Raw genomic sequence first — 20,264 nt, 5'->3', positions numbered from 1 at the left:
GAAGCAACATTTACTCAACATTTACCGAACTCTGCACAGGACACAGCTTGTGATGTGGGCGAAACAGTCCCTGCCCCTATCCTCACTCCAGCTGGGGAGACAGTCCACCATTGGGCTGCCGTGATAGGAAAGAACCTGGGGCTGTGAGGTCAACGCAGACAACCATGGGCAGCTGGGAGACAGCCAGGGTGGAGCAGGAGGGGGAAGAAAAGCATTTCAGGCAGAGGGAACAGCAACCTCAAAGATGGAGAAGCAGTCAGGAATCCTAAAGGAGTGTGGTTTTGCTGGAGGGGGCAGCAAGGAGAGAGGATCTGAGAGCCGACTTTGGAAAGGCAGGCAGGGTCCAGGGCATAAAGGACTGAGAGTCATTCCAAGAACTCTGGACTTGATCCAAGGCCCTGGCATCGCTGGAGGGCTGAGCAAAAAGGCGGCAGGATCACATGCCCACAGCTGTCATTCCCAGGACACCAGCTAATGGAGGCTCCTTGGCCGGGCCTCTGTGGCTGAGCTGATGAATGGTTTGTTTCCCTTCCTAAAGTGAGTGTGGTCAGCACACATGTCTGGGAATGGTGTCTGCCCTGTCCCCCAGCCCTGGGCTAGGCCCTGGGGCCACAGGGTGAAGGAAGATGGCAAAGCGCAGTGATGTCCACCACCCTCCACCACCACCATCTCACTCAAGGGGAAGGCCTCCACCTGAGACACAGACATGAATTAAACTTATCTCTGGAGACTAAATTATAAAGAAGAAAGTGAGGGAAATTGTTTTGTCTTGCCTCCCTGCAATCAGGAGATGCTGAGTGGTTAGCCTTAGCTGGAGTCCTCAGCAAATTCTTCACCCAGGAGCACTGCCAAGGGTCAGGGTTTCAATTTGCCTCCTCCTCCCTGGGTTTTTCCCTTGGGCAATAAGCAACATGGTAGCCAGTCCTTAGCTTATGTTAACTAGAGGCCAAAATGCCCAGCTGAGGAGTAACAAATTTAGTCCATCGACATGACTCTTTGTATCAGCCACCGACTACAGCAGCCTTCACTGCACATGGGTGTGCCATATGGCACAGTCTCCTCTCCTGGATTATCTGACACCTTCCCAATGTGACCCAAGGAAAATGGGACACGTCTGTGTCAGCTAATAATACTCACCCCAATTCTCATTAAGCATTTATCATTGGATCTCATTCAATCCTCATAATACTATGAGGTAGGTACCACCATGCCCATTTTACAGAAGAGGAAAGTAAGGCTCAGAGAGGTTCAATAGCCTGCTCAAGATTCCACAGCTAATAAATGGTAGAACTGGTATTTGATCAAGGCAGTCTTACTCCAGAAACTAAGCTCTAGATGATACTATTGCACAAACTCATTTATTTGTTAATAAATAAAATACATTCAAATGAGTGGCTCTTCAAAGTCATCATCTTTGGGGGGCTGCATATTTATTATGAAGCCACATTGAGGCAAGGCTTCACGTGCTTAGAGCACACCTCCTCAGAATGGCCTCTAGGATTGGTTAAAAGCCACACAAAGAAATCTTGACATCATCATCATGCCTTATCCTTTTGACTCAAAACATCACCACCTAGATGATAATCCACCATATCCACCCCATATTCACAATGCACACTCTTGACTTTCAAAAATCAAACCCACCTGCAGAATTTGATGATGATCTACTTTTAAACACATTTGAAAAAACAAACCATGGGCCCTGAAAGTCATTTTCAAGAGGCATCCATGTTTGAATCACTCACAATAACCTGGGAATCAGGCTGGGGCAGATTTCCAGCAGACCAGAGAGGTCTACTTTGAAGAATACTAGTTCTTATCTGACCCATTAACAATTCAGTCTCTTGGCACATGAGTGAGAATGCACAATGCAACGGACTGCACACAACGTACCTTGTTGGTGCACACACACAAGACACTGAGTGTGCCTGTCCTCCATAGAGCAAGGACCGCCCCAAAGCAAGGGTCATGTCTCCTTTCTCATGCCCAAGAGATTAGAAAATGCACAATAGGCTGGGCGTGGTGGCTCCCGCTTGTAAATCCCAGCACTTTGGGAGGCCGATCACCTGAGGTCAGGAGTTTGAGACCAGCCTGACCACCACGGAGAAACTCCGTTTCTACTAAACATACAAAATTAGCTGGACATGGTGGTGCATGCCTGTAATCCCAGCTACTCAGAGGCTGAGGCAGGAGAACCACTTGAACCTGAGAGGCGGAGGTTGTGGTGAGCCGAGATCGTGCCATTGCACTCCAGTCTGGACAACGAGAGCAAAACTCCATCTCAAAAAAAAGAAAGAAAAGAAAGAAAGAAGGAAAAGAAACAAAGAAGGAAAGAAAGAAAGAAAAGAAAATGCACAATAGGTGTTTGCTGGCCAAATTACTGACCTGGAGTGAAGGATCATTACACCATAAATGACAAGCTATCAGATGACAGGGCCTACACATTACTTTGCTTGTTCAGTGCAGTTCACACAGCTAAAGAATACTAACAATATTAATAATTTTTTAAAATCTGAATAAAACAAGGATGTGTGCCATTGCCACTTCTATCCAACACTTTACTGAGATACTAACCCGTGCAGTAAGGCAAGAAAAAAATAAAACTGTCTACAGCTGTGCTATCCAACACAGCAGCTACTAGACACCTGTAGCAATTTAAAATTAAGAAATTAGGCCGGGTACAGTGGCTCACATCTGTAATCCCAGCACTTTGGGAGGCCAAGGGGGCAGATCATGAAGTCAGGAGTTCGAGACCAACCTGAACAACATGGTGAAACTCTGTCTCTACTAAAAATACAAAGATTAGCTGGGCGTGGTGTTGCGCACCTGTAATCCCAGCTACTCAGGAGGCTGAGGCAGGAGAATCGCTTGAACCAGAGAGGTAGAGGTTGCAGTGAGCTGAGATTGTGCCACTGCACTCCAGCCTGGGTAACAGAGCGAGACTCCATCTCAAAAATAAACAACAACAACAACAAAATTAAATATTCAGTTCCTCGGTTTTACTTGCGTCATTTCAAGTGCTCAAGAGCCAAATGTGGCTAGTGACTGCCACACTGCATAGGGCAGGTCTAAAACATCACCGTCACTGTGGAAAGTTCTATTGGATAAATGCTGGTCTAAGGACTAGAAAGGAAAAAAAGACAAAATTCTCATTTTTTGTGTAGAGTTCTATACATAAATTCCAAAATATTATTAGAATATAAATTAATATAATTAACATAATAGATATATTATTAGAATTAAAAATAATTTAGCAACGTAACAAATCAATATATAAAAATCAATTATATTTCTATATATCAGAAACAATTAGAAAATAAAGTTTTTAAAAATTACTATTTATGGCCAGGTGTGGTGGCTCACACCTGTAATCCCAGCACTTTGGGAGGCCAAGGCAGGCAGATCAAGAGGTCAGGAGTTCAAAACCAGTCTGGCCAACACAGTGAAACCCTGTCTCTACTAAAAATACAAAAATTAGCCAGGCATGGCGGCGCGTGCCTGTAATCCCAGCTACTTACTCGGGAGGCAGAGGCAGGAGAATTGCTTGAACCCAGAAGGCAGAGGTTGCAGTAAGCTGAGATCACACCACTGCACTCCAGCCTGGGCGACAGAGCGAGACTCCATCCCAAAAAGAAAAAAAACTACTACTTATAAGAGTATCCAAAAACAACAACAGCAACAACCATCACCACCACCCCCACATACCTAGTAATAAATCTAACAAAAAATGTTTAAGGACTTTTTAAAGGAATATTTAATCACACGTATCAATAATCTCTTGGCTAGTACTTTCCCACTCAGTATCTTCATTTACCCTCACATTATGCTGGTTTTCCAAATGCAGGGCCCAGGGAGTGTGCAGAGACATGACCAGAATCACAGACCTCCCAGGTCTCCCCATGCCCTCATGCCCAGCTACTCTGCTCACACCTCACCTCGTTGTATAAATCGCTGAATTCCTCAACCACGTCCTTGGGGATCCTGCGGCCGTGGTTGGTAAGGTAGCAGGCCACGCCATTCTTGGAATAGAGGCTGATGCGACCCACGCTGCGTTCCCCATCGGTTGTCTCTTCCAGGAGGCCGCTGGCTTCTGCTAGATGATAGATAGGGTTCCCAGGGGAGCCATGGATCCAGGTGGCTCCCAGCTCAAAGGTGGCGTGTCCTGAGGGTGACAACAACAGGCCCTTAGAGGCTTAGGGACTTCTCCAGAGAAGGCCAGCACGGCTTCCCCCTCCTTCCTCCAAGAGGGTCTTTCCACCCCTACAACAGGGCAGGAAAGAGATTGAACTCCCACTGCTGGCAAACAACAAAGGTCCTCAGTGAAAAGTTCCCACCGAAAAACACCTTATAGCTACCATAACTGCCACCTTGGATGACTCTGTGATTTGTCCCAGAGTCACCTTACTGGACCAGTTAGAAGGCTCTTCTTTTTCAGTCCCACCTTTTTCTCAGGTAATACCAGATACCAGACCCCACTTCCTCACTGGTGCCTCCTCACCTGGGAGCAGCACTGTGCGCACCTGAGGGTCCCCACCTGGGCTTTTTTCAATTCTTCAACATCCCCAGTGGCTCCAAGATCTAAAGCATTTCCCAGACAGAAAATGGTCCCCTCCAAATTCAACATGGGGCAGGAGAGAAGGCCAAACATCCCAGTTTGCAAGATTCACCCATAAAGCAATCTAAAGCACACTTCCAGGGAAAGTGAAGCCCTCTACATCCTTTGGCGCAGTACAAAAAACCCTGAGAGCCGGACTGGGGCAGGGGACATCTCCTGGGTCCAAGTTGGGATGACCTGGGAACGAGGTCCACTACCCCATTCCCAGCAAAGGTACCACATACTCTGAGGCAAGTTGCCTCTGTGCCTGGGCTGCGGTTTCTTCTTCTGATGCTGCAGAAACTGTCTCCTTCTCCCATTCATCTCCATCCCTACCTAGCTCCCAGGGAAGCTGAAACGATGAAAGGAAAATAGAAATTTTGGGGGGTGTGTTTTGTTTTGTTTTTGCAGGCCTGCTTCAAGATATATGTGGTACATTTTTTGCCAAGATAGTCACAATGATTCCTCCTATCTTTGTACACACACCCCTTTTGCAACGTGACTTTGCCATTCCTCCCATGAGAAGGCGGAGTCTGTTTCCCTGCCAGACACTATTGTGTGTGCCGGGGAAAAGGGACAGCTTTGGTTATGCCTTGCAGGAAATGCTGTAGGGGAAGACACTTAATGTGATCAAAGTTTCTACAAGAGGCCAAGGCAGGCAGATCACCTGAGGTCAGGAGTTCAAGACCAGCCTGGCCAACATGGTGAAATGCCCGTCTGTACTAAAAATACAAAAATTAGCCAGGTACGGTGGCACACACCTGTAATCCCAGCTACTCAGGAGGCTGAGGCCAGAGAATCTTCTGAACCCCAGAGGCGGAGGTTGCAGTGAACCAAGATCATGCCACTGCACTCCAGCCTGGGTGACACAGCAAGACTGTCTCAGAAAAAAAAAAAAAAAAAAAAAAAAAAAATATCCTCTAGAGGACCAGTGTAGCCACACATTCCAGGCCATGTGTGGTCTCACTGGGTCATTTTCATAGTTCCTACCCACCCAACCCCTCGTTGGTCAGATCCCACCACCCCCCGCCCCCCGGTTGGGAAGCCCTGACTGGGGGATTTCGGGCAATTTCCCCACTCTCTGAGACCCCTGGCAAAGTCTGCCCACCCCTAAGGCAAGTCTCTTACCTGGCTGCTTTCTCTAGGGTCCTCACTGCTCTGCAACCTGGACAGATCCACTTCCCAGATAATCCCAAGACCTGCCCATTGCACACATGGAGATCCAAAATCCCCTTTCACCTCTGCTAACCCAGGATCCTACTGCTGCAGGGCTAGCTCTCAGTCATGACAGACTAACTCACAATCAAAAGTTAACAACTACTAGGGCCTTGCAGAAGAATTTCACTTCTTGTGAAATAGAAACTGGCCCACTCAGTACCAAGACAGCATGGATGTCCACTCCCTCCTAAACACTGTGAACGCTACGTCAGAATATAGCCAGCATTCTCCACAAGTGAAAGTCAGGGCCCTACTGTGCCCACTTCAGAGGGCTGCCACGAGGAGCAAAGGAAGCTTCTGGAAAACGCCCAGGCAGGATGCACAATGGAACATTTATCCCAGAAGCTAAAATAATGAGACTTCAGGCAGAGCCGGGAATTAGGAGACTAAAGGTGACCTGGGGAGGTGGCTGGACCGGACTGGGTGGCACTTACCAAGTTTCACACTCTGCACACGGCCTCCGATGTGGCTGGAAGCCTCAAGCACAGTGACATCCGTGAAGCCCTGCTCGAGAAGTGCTTTGGCTGCAGCCAGGCCAGCCAAGTCGGCGCCGATCACTACCACACGAGGCTGTCCCCTTCTCCGTAGGCCACGACTGAGAGGGTCATCCGCACTGTCGCCACTAGATTCACAACTTTGCATACCGTCCGCACTCACCTTCTAGGAACCTGCAGGAGGAGGTATCACAGCTTACTGGCTCTGCCTTCACTTCCCACCTGCCCCAAGGGACACTCAGGGCTCCCATCACACTCTGCCCTCTGTTGCGGGTGGGGGAACCTGGAGTCCTCTCCCTCCCTCTCTGAGGACCTGGACAAGAAGAGCCACCTCCAAAGGGGCAGGGAGGGAGGGAAGAATAAATAAGAGAAGGTGGCAGGAAGGGAGGAAAAAAGGAAGAAAGGGAGGGAAGGAGAATGTAAGGGAGGGATGCATTTTGGGTCCCCACCAGCAGGCAGGAGACCTGGGAGCCCATCTTAAGCCCCTGAAATTCTCAATGCCACCCCCAAACTTGTTAGGCACTGCTTCTTCCCTGACCACAGGCCCCAAAGTGGAGATGAGAGGTGGCCAGTGAGGAGATGACCAAGAAGGCCACAGTCAGGACAGACTGGGGCTTGGGGCTGCTGATTCTGGACCAGCTCAGCATGGCATAGCTGCTGTGGTCCACCTGGTGCCAATACCAGGATGCTCACACAGACCCCACAATACTTGTCTGGACCCAAAGATACTCACACAGATGCCCCAGGATACACAGACCCCAGGATACTTGCCTGGACCCGAAGATACTTGCATGGACCCCAAGATATTCACACAAACCTCAGGATACTCACACAGACCCCAGGATACATGCACACACAACCCTGGACCCTCTGTTCTCCCTCCTTTGCCTGGCTTTTCCCTGGCACTCTCTCTTTCCCTTGCCCCTTCTCTTGTCTCTGGCTTTCTGTTGGTCTTTCACAGCCTCAATGAAGTGGCAATTTGGTGGGCAGGATATAGTACCGCCCTCCCCCAAGAAAGTGCCACGAGGCCTGCATCCAACAAGCCTGCTATTCCGGGTAGGTTGTTTTCCCAGCCACCCAGTCCCTCAGCCACCACAAAGCAGCAAGGAACCCAGGAAACAGTGGACCAAGAGGACCCATGGCACCAGAGGCCAGACATGAAATTGACAGTTACACTAAACCAGTTTGCTCAGAGACGCCAGATTAGGGGAGCTGATGGCTGGGAAGCCAAGGGGGTCCCCAAATCTGGCCCCAGGGCTAGGAGAGGCTGTGTTTCTCTTCCTAGAATGACCCGGAGGGTTTGGAGGTATCTGGGGGCCACCCTGAGGAGCCACTCAACTCAGATGCTATCCCTGTTCCTTCCCTGATTCAAGCAATTTCGACTCCAGCTGTCTTTGCTGAGGTTTAAGTGGCAGCAGTTGCAGAATCTAATAGTATCCAGGATCTAACAGGGAACAAATGTGGGTGGAAGGCGGCTGCCAGACAGCAAACAAGGGGCACTGTCACCCGTACCTAATAAAGCTGTGCATAACTGTTCCCATGACATAGCAATCCCACTCTAAAGCATACGCCCAACAGAAAGGGGGCAGATTCCACCAAAGACACATGTTAAAGAGTGTGCACAGCAGCTACATTTATAACAGCCTGAAAATAAAAACACCCCACAAGTCTATCAGCAGGAGAACAGATACATATCCGGTGCTGTAAGTAGCATATCCACACCACGCACTACTCTTCAGCAATAAACAGAACCCAACTACTGATACTCCCAACCACACAGATGCACCTCAACCACACACTGAGCAAAAGAAGCCAGAGACAAAAAGGCACAGACTATGACCTCATTCCCACGAAGCTCAGGAAGAGGCAAACCCAATCTGTGAAGCCAGAGGTCAGAAGAGAGGTTAGGAGGCAGGGAGATGACTGAAGGGGGCAGGAGGGGACTTTCTTACGTAGAGGGAATAAGTATCTTAATCTGAAGAGTGGGTACCCAGTGCACATATGAAGATTCGCTGAGTTACACATTTGAGATATGTGTAATTCACTGTATATATCTACATACACCTCACTAACAAGATAGTCATTCCTGCCTTCCAATCAATCCGTCAAAGGCTGCCATACTGACTTTCTTCTCTATGCATTTCAGGGTCTGACCACTGAGGTTTCCATCCTGCTTCGAACCGCAGCGTCCTTAACATCACTTTAGTGATATGGGTGAGCAAAGGAGGCTTTTTTCGAAATATGCTCAGGCTGAGAAGCTGCTCTTTGTGCCTCCCCCCCGCCACCCCCCGCCCATTCCACCTACCCTCGCAATACCTGGGCCTGGACTGGAATCCTCCCTCCACCCCCCCGCCCACCCTCCAGCCCCTAAAAGTCCTCCAAGCTCCCCTGAGACCCAGGCCCGCCAACTCCGTGCAGAATCGGTTCCCAAAAAGGCCGGTAGGTGGCGCCCGAGACCCGGAGCCCCATCCGGGCAGCCTCCAGTTCGGAGGCAAGGGCTCTCGCTCCCCTTCCCAGACAGCGGGTGTCGCGCTTTCGCTGGGGATGGGGCCACGCCGGCAGCAGGGCCGCTCCGGCGCTTTCCTCCTCGCCGCCTCTGTCCTCTTGACTCCCGTCCCTCTCCTCCCTCACCCCAGAGATGCTAGGTCCTGCCTCCCTCCTGGGAGGACAGGCATCAGGGCTGGCTCCAGTCCTCCCCCACCCTACCCCAGGTTCTCCTTCCTGCAGACTAAATTTAGAGGTAAGGATGTGGCCGCCTGCATGGGGCGGGCGGGGAGGGTCAGCGGTGATGCTGCCGGATGTCTGCCAGCAGGGCCGGGACGCTGCGTCAGGTCGGTAAACACGCGGCGTGCTCGGGGGGGCGGCGCCAGCTGCGAGGGGGACGCCGCCACCCTGCGCACCCTGGACTGACGTGGCGCCGCAACCCGCCCGGCAGGACTGCCCTAGGCAACCCCCCACACAGTCTCCTATCCACTACGGAAAGGCATGGCTGCAGTGGCTCTCACGCCTTACTGGTGGAACCCCTTAAAAAGCTGCTATGGAGGTCAGGGTGTAGCAGATATTAAACTGGGGGTCCCCCTCACCCCAGGCTCCCTGGAGCACCACCTCTGAAAACCAGGGGACCAGATAAGCTCCAGCCTTGGGAAACCAGGATAGGCGAACAGCCCTCGGTACCAGCAGGGCCGTCCTAGCCAGCTACCTGCCTTCCCAGCTCCCAGAGCCTTGCATGGGCCGCTTGTCCTCACCGCTCTGTTGTGGCCATCAAATAAGACCCTCCATGGATGTCACAAGACTGTCAACATTTTCAAGGGCCTCGTGCATAAAAATAATTTGTCAAGTGCGGAAGCTCCACCGTGAGCAGACTGTCTTTGGAACAAGCTGTGGAATGGACAACGTGAATGTAGGCAGCCTCCAAGATCAGCACAGAAAGAACCCCCAGCTCCCTGCACCTGGTCTCAGAGACTTTGAACTCAAACAGACATCGCACATGGAATGCCACGCAAGTAAGCAGGGGCCATGTGAGTCCCCTGTATCCTGACCCTCAGAGCTAATCCCACAGTCCTGTCCCTCCTCAGGCTCTGTCCTAGATAAGTCTGTCAACCCCCAGTGCCTCCAGGAAGCCAGAGGAGCCCCCTACACAGCCCACAGAGGGCAGAGAAATGAGTCTGTCCTGTGGCCCTAATATCATCCCATGGAGCCAGCACACCCTGGACAGCAGCGTCCTTAACATCACTTCATCATCCCATGGAGCCAGCACACCCTGGGGTCCAACTGAAAGGGAGAGAGAGAACATAGCCAGGACACCTACTGTGTGCTAAACGCCTGGTGGGGAGTGGGGACAGTAAGGAGCAACTTGTTTTCTGTTGGTTTGTGTCATCGTTTCCTTTCCCTTTTGGGGTTTGTTTTGTTTTGTTTTAATGTATGAGAAACTGCCTTATTGAGGAAGGACAATCGCTTAAATGGTCCTCGGTGCCTGCCCTGTCCTTCTCTCGCCTTGGGGAAAGAAAGAAAGAAATAACATCCACTCCTTGATCTGTATGCACAGGAGAAACAGAACACCCCGTACTTTTTGAGCAGATAAAGGAGAGAAGAAAAAAGTGCTGGCTCAGCCAGGCAGGGAAGAGGAGGAGGGCGGGCAACAGACACTTGCCTTCTTGCTCCTGCTTCCATGGCAAAGGCGGGGGGTGTAAGCCTGTTGCCCAGTGCCTGCACCCACGCCTTGAGTTAATTCTTCATGTCCCCAAGCAGGCAATGCCTGGGAGCATCAAGAAATCAGGCCAGCCAGGACATGAGTGCACCCCCTGGTCCCCTGGCAATTTCATCCAAGATGCCGTGCAGCCAATTCTCCAGCCTGCAGGACTCCGCCTCCCCCAGCTGTCCAGAGCCGCCACCACCCTGACTGAAGTGTCCCAAGAAGCCACACTGGACACAGGAAAGTAGCAGGATATGGAGAGAGGAAAAGAGGGAAGAAAAACCCTGTCCTGTGGCAGGGTTGCCAAAGACGGATGAATAAAGACTCAGAGGTCAGGTGACCAGAGTGGGCATGAGCCACCAAACTTTGTGTGAACTGCCACTTCTTCATCCCATCCCTGGAACATCCTCCCCAATTTCATTTTGACACTCGCAGAAATATACACTCTAGTTGCAGTGAGCTGAGATCGCATCATTGTGCTCCAGCCTGGGCAACAGAGTGAGACCCTGTCTCAGAAAAAAAAAAAAAAGGTAAAGAAATTTACACTCCAGCAAGTACCTCCTAATGGCCAAATACTAGAGACACGTGTTAGTCCTGGTCTCCAACGTTTGACCCTGCCAAGCCCCCCTTGGAAGTGGCCAGAACTAAACTGGGGGCACCACCCAACTCCTGGCACTTTCCTCACTGAGGTCAAATCACAGGACCACCAAGCAGTCCCTAGGCTCAAATCTGGAGTCACCCTTAGTGGGAGACCCTCCTCATTCGTCGGTTCAAGCCATGGCAACCCCACAGCCTGAATCATTGTCACCTCCGCCGTAGCTGCCCCAGGAGCACCTCCCACCCCCCTCCTCTATCTGAGCCTCACCTATGCAGGTCTCAATCTCCCAGCCCCACCCTCCAAGGATAAGCACAGCTGGGCATCTCGTTGACCAGGGAATGTAATTTAGCAATTCACTGAGTACCTACTATGTAGCAGGCCTGGGGAAGATCTCTGCATGTCAGCCTTGCCCTCTCGACCCAGTTGGCCTTTCTAGCTTCAGTTCTCACTCATAACTCCCCCTCCAAAACATACACACAGACCCCCAGCTTCACCAAAAGCCGGGAGCCTCCCCAGCCCAGCCCACCTGAAGGCCTGCAGGAAACAGCCTCCCTCATACACATCAGAGAAGCTGGTTCTGGGTTCTCTTAACATATGCACACCCTTGTGTGATTTCAGGCCTGGGTGCTGCTCGAACCACCAGCAAGGCCTGCTCCATTACTGTTTCCTGAAGCAACAGACACCCTTGAAATGTGAGTCCCTCATACTGGTTCTGCACTGTCACCTGCCCCCCAGCCTACCCCAAAGCACAGGCATCTCACCCCAGGAAATTCTGTTGTCTATTATCTCAAGAATGAGGTTGGAGCCCCACAGCCACAGAGCAGGGCTGAGGTCCCAGGCTAGACTGGTGAGCCCCTGCCCAAGGTGAGCACAGCCAAGCCCTGTGAGTGAACCACAGTGGACTCAATCACCCAGCTGGGTGTGCGGTGTCCTTTCTTTAACATTGAAGCCCACCTCAGCATCACCCAAAAATCAGTACATCACGCCTCTCTCCAAGAGTGGCTACTGAAACAAAACAGTGCCAGGAGAGGCCAGCCTCCCGTACCCCACACCCTTCCAAGACACCCCTCACAAGACATAAAAATCTGGCCAGGTGTGGTCAGAGCCATTACAGGTGGCTCATGCCTGTAATCCCGGCACTTTGGGAGGCCAAAGTGGGAGGATCACTTGAGCCCAGGAGTTAAGAGACCAGCCTGGACAACATAGTGAGACCTAGTTTCTACTAAAAATTAAAAATCGCAAACATATTCAGACTATTGGAAACATAAACAAAAAAAAAAATTTAAAAATTAGCTAGTTGTGGTGAAATGCGTCTGTAGTCCCAGCTACACAGGAGACCAAGGACGAAGGATGGCTTGAGCCTGGAAGTTTGAGGTTGCAATGAGCTATGATAGCGCCATGGCACTCTAGTCTGGGCAACAGAGCAAGACCCTGTCTCTAAAATAAACTAAAATAAAGCTTTACTTTTAAAAAGAGAGAGAGAGAACCAGGCATGGTGGCTCACGCCTATAATCCCAGTACTTTGGGAGGCCGAGGCAGGTGGATCACTTGAAGTCAAGAGTTTGAGACCAGCCTGGCCAACATGGTGAAACCCTGTCTCTACTAAAAATACAAAAATTAGCCGGGTGTGGTGGTGCGTGCCTGTAATCCCAGCTACTCGGGAGGCTGAGGCAGGAGAATCACTTGAACCCGGGAGGTAGAGGGTGCAGTGAGTCAAGATCACACCACTGCACTCCAGCCTGGGTGACAGAGTGAGACTCCCTCTCAAAAAAAAAAAAGAGAGAGAGAGAAAAAAAAAAAAAAACTCCTACCCATCTCTGGCCCCCTCTGAACACAGGCTATTCCCAAGTGTGCCTGAGCCCTGCCGTTTTCTCAAGGTCACCCCAGGATGAATTTCCTAATCCGTTTCCCAGAGAAGAGTGAGGCTCCCAGGAAGTTGGCCCACCTGGCTCACTTTGCCTGGCTCCCCTTGGAACCCAGGACTCCACCAGCTGAAGTGCCCCAAAATATACCCAGCCCTTCCACCAGCAGCCTCCTCCCTCCTTCAACCCCACATCTGCTCATGAGACCTGTCCAGGACTGTGGTGCCCTCGGCAGCAGGGGACAGCTCACTTGCCCCCTTCCCGACCAGCCTTGGGGACTTTAAACCTCTCTTCCCAATGGAGACTTCTAGTCCCTGAGGGCAGCCCCACCTCAGTTTCCCCATGCCTCCCACCCCCACCCTGCTCTTTCTCAGGTTTCTAACAGGAGGAGAGGGAGTGGGAGGGAAGCTGGGGAGCTGCTCCAGGGGCACATCTTTGGACTGCCTGGAAGTCTGGGGAGGGATTTGGATTCTTGAGGCCCCCCAGACAATGCAATTATTCTTCAAATGTAAAAACGCCCAGAAATCCCAGACCAGCTGCTTTGCACAACGGCCCAGACAAAGGGGCTCTGTGTCTGCGGTGAGGCTCCTCCCACCCCTCAACCGGGGAGGGGCTGGGCCCCAACTCCTCCCAGCCAGACCCTCCCCAGCCTCCTCACTCAGGCCAGTCAGGAAGTAAAAGGACTGCTGGGCCAGGCTGGGCCGCCACGGAGGGAGAAGGGGGTCGCAGGTGTGGGGAACAGAGCAGGGGCAGCCCATGAGTCCAGGAAACACAAGGGAAGGGAGAGAACACTGGCCCAGGAGCCTGGAGACCTCGGTTCAGGCCCCAGCTCAATCTCTACCTTGCCAGGTGACCCCTGGGCCAGTGTCGTCTTCCCTTCTCTAGGCCCCACTTGGCCAACACCTCTGAACTCACTCCAAGGACGCACCCTCTGTACCCCACCACCCAGGCACACTTGTCTCAGCCCTATCTGATATCTGAAGGCTTCCTTTGGTCTTTAAGCTTTCCCATCTGTAAAATGGGGACAGGTACAGCTACCTTGCAGGACGATTAAATTAGCACAGGTAAAAGGTGTGGCCACTGTGAGGGTCATCTCAGAGCGGGCGGGAGAGGGAGGAAGATCCCCAAAGAGACCAGTACAAAAGTCACCTTTCCTAGGGCCCAGAGCTCTGTCTCACTTATAGAAGAACCCTGATCTTCATCTGAGCTCAGAACCCAGCCTTCACCTTGGCCCCAACCCTAATATCAGGCTGGACCTTGACACTGACATCATGCAGGCACCCCACATCTCTATCTGACTAACCCCAACCCAATACTGACTCGGCCCGAGCCTCTCAATCCTGACTCAGTCTGACCATCCTCCCCACTGTTGAGGGGAAGGGGGCATCAGAGGTGGTGGCCATTAGCCAGTTCCAAGCTCATGAAAGGGAAAAGCTGTGGGAACCTCTTTCAACAGAGCCCCCGCCCCCAGCAATGTCCCCTGGCCCTCACAGGCCAAAAACACGGAAGGGCTCCATCATCCTGCCTGGCACCCAGACTTCTCTCCAAGCACATTGTCATTGCTACCCACATTTCTTCCCTAAAATCATAAAGTCCCTAAAAGCACAACTTTAAAAAGGCTTTGTAAGCCAATTTCAGATGAGAAGAAGGAGCCAGGGGCCCTTGGCAGGCATATGTTGCAAGGAGAGGCAGCCATTGGCTCAGTGCATGGAGGGACAGAGCCAAAGACACGGCCCCCACAGGCACTGGGAGGCAAAAGGAGGAGGGCCCCCCGGGAGAGGTGAGCACTTTGGGGCGTCTCTGTGTCCCTTGGTGTCCTGCACACCACCAAGGTTCATTGTTTCAGGACCCTTTGGCCTGGGAGGCATAAGGTGATTTTATAGCTCCCTGTAGGGGCAGACCCAGGAGACTACTCAACTAGAAACCTAATTGGGGGTGGAGGAGGGGAAGAAAGCTCAGAAAGAAGCCAGAGAGGCTGGTGGGGGATACATTGGCTCACACCTGCAATCATAGCACTTTGGGAGGCCAAGGCAGGAGGATTGCTTCAGTCTAGAAAGTCAAGGCTACAGTGAATCATGATCACACCACTGCACTCCAGCTTGGGAGACAGAGCAAGACCTTGTCTCAAAAAACAGAAGCCAGACAAAGGGCAGGGTCTTTCTGATGGGCAGAAAGCTCACTGAGGGCCCTGATGACAGTGTCAGTCAGAGAGAGAAACAGGTACAGATGGGCCAGAACAGAGGCTGGTACTGCAATTCCTTCCCCAGGCCACATCCCTGCAGCTTTATCCCAATCCCCACTCTATAGGTCCCACCTTCAGCAAAAATTAGCCACTTGATCACACTCTGACAATAGATTAGGTCAGGCCCTGGGCACAATTACTCTGAACACCTCTGAACCTTTCAAGCTCTGGGCCAGCCCCACCAGCTCAGTTTCCACTTTCAGTCTCCTCACACCCCACACCCTGCTTCCCATCTTTGTGTATGTCTATCTGCAGACGTCCCTGGCTTGCCAGATAGATAGTCATCACTCAGCAGACAGAACCCACATTCTTCCCATCAGATTCCAGATCTTCCAGAGGTAGGCAAGCTCCATGCCCTCTCAGCAACCAGAGATCTGCTGGGAGGATATGCCACTCCAGGATGCTCCTAGAGAAGATGAATTGCCCAGGCAGCAGCCTCTGCCACTAACCAGTGTGGCCTTGGGAGAGTCTGTTAGCACTTGAACCTCATTTTCCCCATTTGTCTAATAGGGAAAATCACCCCTACCCTGAGAGAGGCCAGCCCTGACTCCCGAACCTATTCACCAGCCTCCTGTATCCCCAGCAAAGTCTACTGCAGCTTCCTTTAGTGGCTCTCAAGATAAGACCCCATGGTCTGGATTCCCTCCCTGTAAGCAAGACCTAACACCCCAACTCTGAATTCCACTGCAGGAAGCCATCAACCACACAGGTGTAAGAAAGACCAGGCCCAGCATGGCGGCTCATGCCTGTAATTCTAGTGCTTTAGGAAGCTGAGGCAGGAGGATTGCTTGAGGTCAGGAAGTTGAGACCAGCCTGGGCAACACAGCAAGACCCTGTCTCTACAAAAATAAAAATTTAAAAGTTAGCTAGGGCTGGGGAGAGTGGTTCACGCCTGTAATCCCAGCACTTTGGGAGGCCAAGGCAGGTGAATCACGAGGTCAGGAGTTCGAGACCAGCCTGGCCAACAGGGTGAAACCCCGTCTCTACTAAAAATACAAAAATTAGCCAGGTGGGGTGACATGCACCTGTTAATCCCAGCTGCTTAGGAGGCTGAGGCAGGAGCATCGCTTGAACCTGGGAGGCAGAGGTTGCAGTGAGCCAAGATCACCCCACTGTACTCCAGCCTGGGCAACAGAGCGAGACTCCATGTCAAAAAAAAAAAAAAAACTTAGCTAGGGCATGGTGATGCACAACTGGAGTCCCAGCTACTCCAAAGGCTGAGGTGGGAGGATCACCTGAGCCCAGGTATGTAAGGCTGCAATGAGCTATGATCATGCCACTCTACTCCACTATGGGCGACCTTGTCTCTAAATTAAAAAAAAGACCACAGAACCGGTCACTGCCCTGGTGAATACGCTGGTGTAAGACTGCCGTTGATAACAGCAGACGAGGCCACTGGCAGGAGAGGGTCAATAGGTGATGGTGCTCACAGCTGCTTGCTTCCTTAGAAAAAAAGTCTCCTAACACAGCTGAAACCCAGAGAGGGAATACTAGCCTCAAGACCAAGGTATCAGCCCTGTTTTGAGGTACCCAAGTCACCACAGCCCTTGGGGAACCCCAGGAAGAGACACTTCTCTTACACACACACACAAATCATGAAAGCGTATTTCCTTATGTTTCATTTGATGACGCAACTTAATAAACAGGCCTATCCTTTGGGAACGCCTTATAGTACCACAGTTTTCACACAGGTCCTGGGATGTGATACTGGCTTTTGAATACCAGTCATTTGAATCCCCACCACTTATTAGATGAGTGATCTGAGCCTCAGTTTCCTCATCAGTAAAATGGGGATAAAGTGTGCCTGCCCCACAGGGGTGTGTGACAATGCATGCAGAGGGCTTATCCCAGAGCCAGGTGTGTAGCAGCAACAGTCCTTATGTTTTCCTACAGGCCCCAGTCTGCACACTAGTGGTAGTCACTGCAGGGAAGATTGGGCCAGGTAAGAGGCAGAGGTGGGGATGAAGGAAGCCCAGCCAGTAGAAAGATCACAGATCCCCCTGCAGAATGATTCCAGAGCAGAGCCACCAGGCCTCAGAGAGGGCCACCCTACCCCACAGAGACACTGTTATGGACTAACAATGGGAAGAACAGGATAGAAAGGTCGACCCACTATCCTACTTGGTAGGGGTGCTTGGAGCTCCTAGGCTAGGGCTGTGAGGCTGCAGGTGCAACAACAGGACAATCTGTGTGGCCACCAGCCTCTAAGATGCCCCTCAGTGATCCCCGCCTCCTGGGATTCATGCCTTGGTGTAGTTCTCTCCCAAGCTGACCATTGCAGCTAATAGGATATGGCAGAAATGATGGAATGTTACTTCTGAAACTAGACATAAAAGACACTGTGGCTTCCACCTTGCTCCCTTGGGCAGCTTACTCTGGGAGAAGCCAGTCACTATGGGGGAAGGACACTCAGGCAACCCTGGGGCAGCCCACAGGGCACGGAACTGAGCCCTCCCATAAACAGCCAAACCGTCCTGCCATGCATGTGAGCGCACCATCTCAGAAGCAAATCCTCCTGCCCCTTCAGATGTCTGCAGTGCTGGCTGACACTGTGACTGCAACCTCATGAGAGAGCCCGAGCCAGAACCACCCAACTAAACTGCTACCAAATTTCCGACCTACACAAACTGTGAGCATAATAAATGTTTACTGCCATTTTAAGCTACCGGTTTTGGGGTCACTGGTTAGCCAACAATAGATAACTAAGAGTCAGCATCTCTCTCCCCACAGAGACTCCCCAGAGTGGATCAGGTAAACACTCCCCCAACCAATCCCACTCAGGGCCTCAGACCCCGCTGTTCTGAAATGCAGAGCTAGGATGAAGTGGGCAGGTAGCCTGCTCCAGGTCCTACAGCTTACAAGGCCCAAGAGACAGGAACTTCTCCCAGCCAGTACATTAGACTCACCTGGAGATTTTTACAAATAACCCCTACCTATACCAGGTCATCTAAATTAGACTCTCTGGGGTGGGGCCCAACCATGGATTTTTTTTTTTTTTTTTTTCCTTTAAGGACCTACATGATGCTAACGTACAGCCAAGGCTCAGGTTCCAATCGCAGCCTCCTGGCCAGCCCAGAGCCACTGGGGTCTGACAGTGCAGGAGAGGAGGAGGTAGAGAGAGCCACAAGGCCAGGCAGTGCCCAAGCTCTCCACCCTGGGCTTAGGCTTGGGTCTCCCTCCACCCCGCTGCTGCCCAGCTCCCATAGCCCCCTGCTCTCCAGGCATACAAAGCACCTCAGGCCACACAGATGTCCTTGCCCAACCTTGTTCACACACCACCACACACAGTCGCATCTTCCCCGTCTTTCTCTCTGCATCTCAACACCCTCTTCAGGTCCAACCTCTGTGCTGGGACTGCTCCCCTAGAGGACGGGAGCCAGGAAGCAGGGATGGGGTCTAGCTCTGAGTGATCTTGGAAAGACTGTTTCCTCATCCACAAAATGGGAATGACCATCACATCTGTTCTGCTCTCTGCTGGGTCCCAGGCTCCTCATCAGAAGCCCTTAGAGAGACCTATATTTGTATGTTTTGTCTCCCGCAAGATGCACCCTTGCCTGGCCCTGCATCAGCCCCTGGAGATTCCGCAGCAGTGGATTAAAGAGACAGGGCCCTGCCCTGAGGCTCACAGCCAGTGAACTCAAAGGTACAGAAATAAGGATCATGATGAATTCAAGAGACGATGGGAAGGAAGACCTAATGGAGGGTGGAAGAGGAGGCAGAAATTCCCAGGAGAGAGAAGTGAGCTCCACGCAGGGAAACTGCACATGCAGAGGCTCAGAGGCACTGCTAACAGGATCATCTCTCAACATGTGATTCCAAAGCTGTCCCTTTTCGCTCTCTCCCAGAACTCACCTGGACCAGCTTGGAATCCCCTGGCCCCACGCTATGCACTCTCCTGAGCTTCCTCCATAACTGTGGCAGCTGCCTCACCCCGCCCTGGGAGTTGGGAGTCGGGAGTGGGGAGTGGGGAAGCCTTCCAGCGTCAGGTGGGGAGAACACACCTCCCGCCTCCGCTCAGGGCCTGCCCCAGCCCCACCCGTGCTGCCCTGCGCTTCCTGGGCAAGTCAGCCATGCAGGTTGGCTCCCCGAGGCGCCCTGGGGAAGGGCAGGATGCACACCTGCCAGGAGGCACACGACCTGCCACCCAAGGCACCAGGAAGGGGGCGGGGCAGGCACAGGCGCTGGAGACACACAGGCCCTGCAACCCGGTGGCCTCCGCGAATGGGAGTCTGGATGGGCACCGGGCAGGTGGGGGGCATGTTTCCAGCCTAGGGTGGGGCCAGTGCTAAGGAGACTGGAAAAAAGCACAGACACGGTTCGTGAGTGAGGCTGTGATCCGCCCATCTCGGCCTCCCAAAGTGCTGGGATTACAGGCTTGAGCCACCGCGCCCGGCGACAGATTTTTCATTCATTCAAAAAGCTTTCTGGAGGGCTACCTGTGCCAGGCACTGTCTGAGGCACTGGGGATACTGCAACACCCAGATGCCCCCCTTAAGGATCTGTCAGGTCAGGGAAAAGCAGGGCAGAGACACAGGAAACTGTTTGCACAGGGGCGTCAGGGAAAGCCTCCTGCCAAGGCAACGCTGCAGCAGAGGTGCAGTGCTGTGTCAACCTCCTGGGGACTTGCTGAATGGCAGGATGTGGGGTGAGGGCAAGGGCCACATCAGCATGACCTGGGTGAGCAGGCATGACACCACTGGGACAAACCCAGACCAGTTCTAACTGTGTCAACTGGTCATCATCTTTGCCCTTCACAACAAGCTGGTGGGGTCAGAAAAATGACAGAAGCCAAACACCTCAGTGCAGGACTGCGGTGGGGAGGTCAGCCCAGGGGTCTGATTACTAAGCCCAGTTCTCTCCTCCCGGCTATCAGCAGGGTTGGGAGAGTTTCTCCAAGCCGCCTGCTATCGCAGGGCCAAGCACACCCCGAAACACAGCCCCATACATCAGGCATCACCTGCAGGCACGGCCCCAACGTGAGTCAGTGTCCCCAGCACCACCCGGCACAGAGATCCGCCCATTCTGCAGCCTGGACACTTGACGCGTGGGAGGTGTGAGCTGGCA

The 20,264-nt window shown here is 52.2% G+C and overlaps 1 protein-coding gene across 4 annotated transcripts in view; it reads right to left on the bottom strand.

The window, feature by feature from the left end:
• Positions 1–20,264, bottom strand: part of LOC119618597 (spermine oxidase-like) — a 39,499-nt gene that overhangs the window by 6,449 nt on the left and 12,786 nt on the right. For 3 of the 4 annotated variants that reach the window (XM_073008129.1, XM_073008135.1, XM_073008130.1), the window contains exons 2-3: positions 6,247–6,480; positions 3,936–4,162 (exon numbers count right to left, since the gene is read on the bottom strand). In XM_073008129.1, the coding sequence (XP_072864230.1) occupies positions 3,936–4,162; positions 6,247–6,454 (435 nt within the window). In that variant the 5' untranslated portion in view covers positions 6,455–6,480. Of the gene's footprint in view, positions 1–3,935; positions 4,163–6,246; positions 6,481–9,012; positions 9,037–20,264 lie in introns of those variants that run through there. The other variant, XM_073008132.1, reaches the window with a different exon arrangement.

Source organism: Chlorocebus sabaeus, chromosome 2 (genome assembly GCF_047675955.1).
Source record: "Chlorocebus sabaeus isolate Y175 chromosome 2, mChlSab1.0.hap1, whole genome shotgun sequence".
NCBI classification, from domain to species: domain Eukaryota; kingdom Metazoa; phylum Chordata; class Mammalia; order Primates; family Cercopithecidae; genus Chlorocebus; species Chlorocebus sabaeus.
The sequence above is the reverse complement of the archived record's forward strand: the minus strand, read 5'-3'. Positions and strand labels throughout refer to the sequence as shown.